Source organism: Teleopsis dalmanni, chromosome 2 (genome assembly GCF_002237135.1).
Source record: "Teleopsis dalmanni isolate 2A chromosome 2, ASM223713v2, whole genome shotgun sequence".
In the NCBI taxonomy this organism is placed as follows: Eukaryota; Metazoa; Arthropoda; class Insecta; order Diptera; family Diopsidae; genus Teleopsis; species Teleopsis dalmanni.
This window is the reverse complement of record NC_051847.1, coordinates 3288845-3296105: the sequence shown is the minus strand read 5'-3', so window position 1 is coordinate 3296105 and position 7261 is coordinate 3288845. Positions and strand designations below refer to the sequence as shown.

General features: G+C 27.8%; 1 protein-coding gene across 1 annotated transcript in view; it reads right to left on the bottom strand.

Annotated features, from left to right (window-relative positions):
• LOC119683744 (RING finger protein nhl-1-like) overlaps positions 1-133 on the bottom strand; it is a 4118-nt gene extending 3985 nt beyond the window's left edge. Inside the window, exon 1 of the mRNA XM_038097575.1 lies at positions 122-133. Coding sequence (XP_037953503.1) covers positions 122-133 — 12 coding nt within the window. The remainder of the gene's footprint in view (positions 1-121) is intronic.
• Positions 134-7261: the final 7128 nt, after the last annotated feature.

The following is a 7261-nucleotide window of genomic DNA, read 5'->3' as shown; positions in this document are numbered from 1 at the left end:
GGGGAGCTAAATCTGCAGAATATGTTGAATGGGTCCTAGTGCAGTTATTAACATTTTTCTCATTGCGACTGCACACGTCTGCATCCGCACATTTTATGCATCGAATAGTACTTTCTTATACCCCAAAAGACATTTTCCCTTTACCCTTAGAAGCTTTCTTTATTTCAGATGTTTTTTTTTTGGTTGCATGAGAATTTAAAATGATAAGATATATTGTTAGAATAAAATTTTTTATTGTAATCTGGTACATAATTTCATGGTGTTTATTTTTTGAATATGATTTTCGGCATATGTACGCCACGGCTGTGAGTTACATGGTCTATTCGAACAGACCAAATTTTGACTATTTTTTGCAATAAGACGTCAATGGTTTCTTATGCTTCAAGAGTTGCTGGTTTGTCGGCATAAACCAATGACTTAACACAACCCTATAAAAGTAATGGACAGGCGTTAAATCTCACGAACAACAGGATCACTTCTGGAAATAAATTTGTTACCAAATTGATTTCGCAATATCTCGTTTGTTAAGCATGCTGTATGGCAAGTTGAGCTATTTTGTTGCAACCAAATGTAGTCGATATTAAACTAATCAGTTTTTAGAAACAAAAATTCTGTCAGCATCGCTGGCGCGATAGCGCTCGCCATTCACCGGCAGATTCTTCCAAATTTCAAAAGAAATAAAGACTGGTGTTACTGTCGGCGTCTAAGGAGCACCAAAATGGCAATTTTAATTGATCCAATGGTGATTCTTGAATGGCTTGATGATTATATTCGCTCCTTATATGGAAATTTTGTTTATTGACGTAGCCATTTTACCAGAAATGACCCTCATCCCTAAACACAATTCTTCGAAGAAGTACTCTATGAACAGATCTATTTTTTAAAATCTGTATTAAATATTCAAACCTTACTGAACAGAAACACTAACACAGTTTGACATTCTCAGCTCTCAAATCAACGTTATCGATATTGATAGTTCTTATGCAACTAAAAAAACACTCGATATATAATGTATAATTTTTTGTTAAATATGTATATTATTTTTTAAAATGACTTCCTTTTTTTTTGAAATAAGCATAATTAAACAGTCGTGCACTATAACCACGAATACTGATTGGAGCACAGAGTATCACTACAGTTACATAGATAAACATATATGTATATTATCTCAAATAATTTGAGCACACTAACTCAGCTATCTAATTAATTTTAGATTCCCGTAAAAATTGTAGAAAATGATAATCAAACTTTTTAAGCTATACAGGAAATAATATCTTCAAATAATTTTAACACAAAAATTTAAGTCAGTGTCAATATTTTGAACTTATCTCATCATGAAATCATCTCATCAAAAAAAAAAATAAAAATAAAAAATCAAATAAAAATTTTATTAGGTCACACAATTATTATACTAAACGAAAAAACGTTTAATAATTTTTGATTCAAAATTAAAAATTATAGAAATTAAAAAATAATTTATATCTATAAACTAAATCAGATTTTTCGAAGCCATTGACCGCATGAGTTTCTGCGCGTTTATATTTCAACATTTACACGATTCAATTGAGTGAACGCCTTGAACTTCCGCTTAAGAAGTTCACGCAGTTTTTGTGGTATTTTGCCTCAGATACATGTGCAAACTGTTTTCATTTAAAGTTTTAGCAAAATAATAATAATAATAATAACAACAACAATCTTAAAATTAAAAGTACCTTAAATACACAAGACAACAATGTTATAGACACATACTCTTCGTAAGCATGTAAACACTAAGTTGAAGGCATCTTTAGATACTTCACACTTCATGCACTTTGACGTAAGAAAAATAACTTAAAAACAAGAATTTTTAATATAAAATCTGAGTTTAAGTGAAAAAAGAAAAATAATAAACATAATTTTTAATTTACATACATATACGCTTTTCTGTAGATCCTTTAAGGGTTCCTATCTTCGCGCAATGGCTTCCAGATGGTATGCAGTCGGTGCGCTCGAGACTCAGCTCAGACACGCTTTGATTTATAAGCAAAATGTACTCAAGCCCCAGAAGTTCACTGCTCGCCGGTAGAAGAAAGATGGGTACAAATTGTGTGAAAATTCCTTTTTGTTCACCTTTGATGACCGCGTGTGAATTTGTCTAGCTGTCATTTTTGCCCTCCATCAAGCAATTGAAGGCTCTTTAGGCGGGAACGAAAAACATTTTGCTTTGTAGTTTAAATAATAATTTTAGTCTTCTTGCATTCTTTTTCTTCATAAGAAATGTAAATAAAATCAGAGAAATTAATTTAAATAAAATTATGCGTAAATGTTTGGAGAAGTAATATTAGTTATTCTCGAAATAGACTTGGGTATGATACTAATTAATGAGATTAGGGTCTGGAGAGCAAAATGTAATTTACTTTTAAAAACTTTGAATAATGATCAATTATCACAAATTTTGATTTTTTAATTGAGTATTTAGCATTGCAAAATACCCATCATGTTGGGCTTTGGTAGCATATAGTTTTTCGTAGTTTTAATACTATTAATCACATTGAGATACTATTATTGGAAGTGTCAATGTTGCAAGCGAAATAGGTTGAAAATAGGTTTTTACATATTATTTTTAAAGCAATATTCCATTTTAATATTCTGTTAACAATACTTCTTAAAATTGTCTTAATAATCAAAAAAAAAAAATGTTTGGCGGAGACAAGGTCTACCTCTACGCCTTATTCCTCCAACTATTGCTTCAAATATGCCGACACGCCATCTTAACCTAATCTTACTTATCTGATAATATCATGCAATCTCTAGGAAATGAGTATAGTGCCTTTTTCGGCTTTTGTTGATCTAAATAAATCAGGGTTCCTGAGGTGTGGATTCCTTCCTCCAACTATTGCTTCAAATATGCCGACACGCCATCTTAACCTAATCTTACTTATCTGATAATATCATGTAATCTCTAGGAAATGAGTATAGTGCCTTTTTCGGCTTTTGTTGATCTAAATAAATCAGGGTTCCTGAGGTATGGAGTGGTTTCTTATATTACTTGCTTTATTTTAAGGGAATTTCTTCATAATCTTATAGATTACAGTCTACCCTTGTCGCTTCTACTAACAAATAAATATGTTAAGTATGAATAAAGTATCTTAACAAATTGGAAGTTAAACAATTATTCCCAACTTATCTAAATGTTTTCTAATAATCTGTAATGCAACCGCATGATGACAATTAGTTTCAATATATATATCTTTTTAATATATTGTATATAATACACTAATAACGTAAAATTTAAGTGTTTAAGGTTTAATATTTATAAATAAAAAAACAATAACATAAAATCCTCGTACGAGTCTAAGTAATTATTGAATGAAAAGGAAATCTTATTTATAAATAATGTTTGCGGCTTAAGTCTTTTGTTTTGCCGGCGCATTGAACGTTACTAATAAACATTATTACTATAGATACTGAAATTGCTTAATTATGCTAAAAGTACTAAAATTAATAAAGTGTATCTAGAGAATTTAAATGAACATCTTTATTGTTACCTTACTAATTTGTTTTTCTTTCAAGACTATAATTTGCTTAATTCTCTAGTATTTAGTATACTATTTTTCTTTGGCTGGTGTACGTTTATAGGCAGAGGAAAGGAATAATGTTAAGTGCACAATTAATACCTATTTTATATAACATTTCTTTCGCTTAACCCATATCGTTATGCAATATTAAGCCGCATAAAATTACTGAGCATCTGAAGTGTTCTCCATGCCACTTAAAAATATTCTAAAAATGCTTCGTTTCATTTTTAATCAACAAAGCGTGATTCCCCTGCAGCGTTAAACTAAAGAAATTCACAATTAAAGTGCTTTCGTTCTGTAGATGGATTCTCTTCCAAAGTATCTATTGCTTAGCTTTAGCACATATCGATCGTGTTCTTGTGTATTCTTTCGCCTTTCAACACCCATCGCTGGGTTCAGTTGTTCCTGTTGAAAATTCTATGAAAATTTGTTAGGTCAAATGACTTCATTTATTTCAAACGAAAATTTTTATTTTTTTAATTTTCATTCGAAAAAGAGTTATTTAATTTGCATATGCGAAACTATTAACAAATTTTCGTATTCGTATAAATTAATTTGTTTTGGGTTGTTGATTTTATTTAAAAGAACACATATTAACATTTTATTTAATAATAGATATACATAGTATACATAGTATATATACATAGTAAAATAAAAAAATTCCTGGATTTTAGTTTTAGTTATAATAGATATTTTAAATTTATTTACAAGGAATTCCAAAAATTTTAAAATAGCATTATAGAAATCATAAAAGTCAAATAAGGTAGGAAGTTAAACACCTACAACCTTTATTTGAAGTATTACTTTAAAAAATAAATACAAAAATAGAAGTGATACTAAAATATCTAACAATGATAATAACTGAATATAAAACCACACTTCACTTTTAGAACTATTTGATTATTTACAAAAAATCAACCCTGTTTAAAAATGGGAGTCATTGAGTTTGATAACATAGAAAAGTTAATCGATTATTGAAGATATTACTTTAACAGGGAATATAAATCCATTTATATTGATTTTCGCAATAGTTACCCCTGTGTAGTAGGCTGATATTTTATACATAGCATTTCAAATAAATATATTTTTCCGACACATTCCCACCAATACAAAATGAGTACTAAAATCTATTTTAGTACTCATTATATATGAATAAAAAAAAATAAAAAGAAAATAAATTTTTTGAAGCTTATTTTCTTTTAATATTAACTTACAGAAAGGCTGTTAGAAATCTATATATAATATATATATTTTAAATAAACTTATTTGAAAGAGTTTGAGTTATATTTTTGTATTCATGCTATTTTTTATTTATATTTATTATAACCAAATGCTAAAAAAAAATTGTGTAAAAAAAACAACAAAATGAACGCGTTCTGGTAGTTTAGAAAACAGCCACTAAACGAAATTCGTGAAACGCATTATGGCACTTGTTAGAACAGCCATAATGCGTTGTGCTAATTGAGATATGCCACACTATATTCAAATAAAAAATTAAAATTAAAATAAAAAATTCATAATGGATAGAAACAGTAACTATTATAAAATACGCTATTGCTCAGATTTTAATTAAACTTTTATTTCATAATACCATTAAGACATTATGTTTGCTATTAGATGTGATATACAACATCATTCAAAAGTTTTTCACGGAACTTTTCCACTGAATCTTATTCTGATATTTATTAAGTATTTATGATTTATAAATACTTAGCTGACAACAGCTGGGCAATAACCTAACTAAGATCACAGAGAGTTGAGAGTTTGAAGATAGTTCCATTAAACGACACGCCTATAAAAATAATTGTAATGGTGACAAATGGCTTTGGAGCCTAATTCACACTCCCAACATGTCTACATATCCAGAAAATTTATTCTGGTCGTGTTCCTAGAAATTAACACGAGCAGAGCTGGACGTGTCGTGCAGTTTTCATGGATAACTTCAGTATCACGCCACAAACTATTGGTAATAATCTTGCTATAGCAATCAAGATTGGCGGTTTGTGTCGCCCAATCACTGTTTTTAAAAAATTTCGACTCTATACCCTATATAACTGTCGCATCACACAGTAATTTTTTGTGTTTGCAGTGGTCTATCGATAGTTACTTGCAGATTTTCACTAACCCAATTTAATGTATCTACTAAGCGGAAAATAAGTCATATTACTGAAATCGTCCCATTTTTGTAGTAAGTTTTCACAATTTTAACACGTTTCGCGGTTATTAAACTACATATATTGTAAATTGAAAAAATTGAACAATATATATAATAGACTGAATGACATACGTCTCTGAAAGAATGTTACCAAATCAAAAGCACGAAATTTTTACCCCTTTATTTACATATTGTAAGGTAATGAACCGTAAAGCTACACGAATTAATTTAAATAACTTTTCGAACTATTTCTTGATTTAATTAAATTAAACCAAAAAATTACAAAAAAAGTTTATAATTAAAAAATTTTCTAAATTAGAAATTACAACACAGAGAGAAACATTTTTCAATATCTCACATTTATCATGGGACAAATGGATTTGATTAGTATGAGATAATTCGATACCATATTATGTTGTAATATATATATGAATTATATGTTATATTTATGTGAGTCTCCAGAGTCTCAAATTTATTTTATTTTAATAATTTAATGCAAATTTATTGAATTTCATATTTTAATAATATTTATCGTACAATATTACTTATGATTATGTGAATTTATTATTAAAGAATAGTTGTTATATAGTCTTATTATTTTAATTAATTAATTTTTTTTATTTGATTTTTTTTTTAATAAATTCCAGTTTAAGGCAAACACTTGTTATTTATTTATCTTTTTATTTTATGAGTAAAATTAAACTAATAAAAAGTTTAGATTATAACTTTTTCTTTAAAGTACAATTTATTTTAAAACTAAAGATTATTTTATGTTTGGTAAATCTTTATTTCATTCTTTGATAGTTATTTACTTTAAGGCTAATTTAAAGATAATAACTTTATATTGCTTTTACACTTTCAATTGCTTTAAAGGAGAGTAAGATCTTGTTAATATGCTCGCTTACTTACAATAAATTTAATCATTTGCAATTATGTTTGTTAAAATATTTATTAAAAAATTTTTTAATAAAAAAAATTTCTATTTGTATTAAATAAATAAATTAAAGAAGCAATAATTTGAAGGTTAGCATTTTTTTATTATTAATTATTAAATTTTAATTTATATACTCATTATACTTAAAATATAATAATATTATGTGCGATTAACATACCTATTATAAAATAGAAGACCTTACTAATCACTGAAATACATTGTAAATAAGATAGTTTTGTAAACTAGAATTGTTTAAATTTTTTATCGATAAGATAGAAGAAAAGAAAAATATCTCAAACAAAATTAAATTTCGAAACTGTTGATTTATTTTTTTGTCGATTGGTAAACCCACAAGCAAGCCCACGAATTTCTTAACTCGAAAAATGCGTCAAGGTTTTCGCGATATTGAACACCTCAGACCCTTCGAATGCTCTATTGCGAGCATTCTTTTTCAGTTTTTAAATTATATAACAGTTTGACATCTTTATGCGCATTGGTGAATCTAATCAGCAAATCAAAAAACCTTCAAATTCATATCTCAATGCATTTGTGCTCGAATGCGGTTTAGTTTTTATGGCTTTTCAGCTATTTTGGTGTTTAGGAATTTGTTTTTCT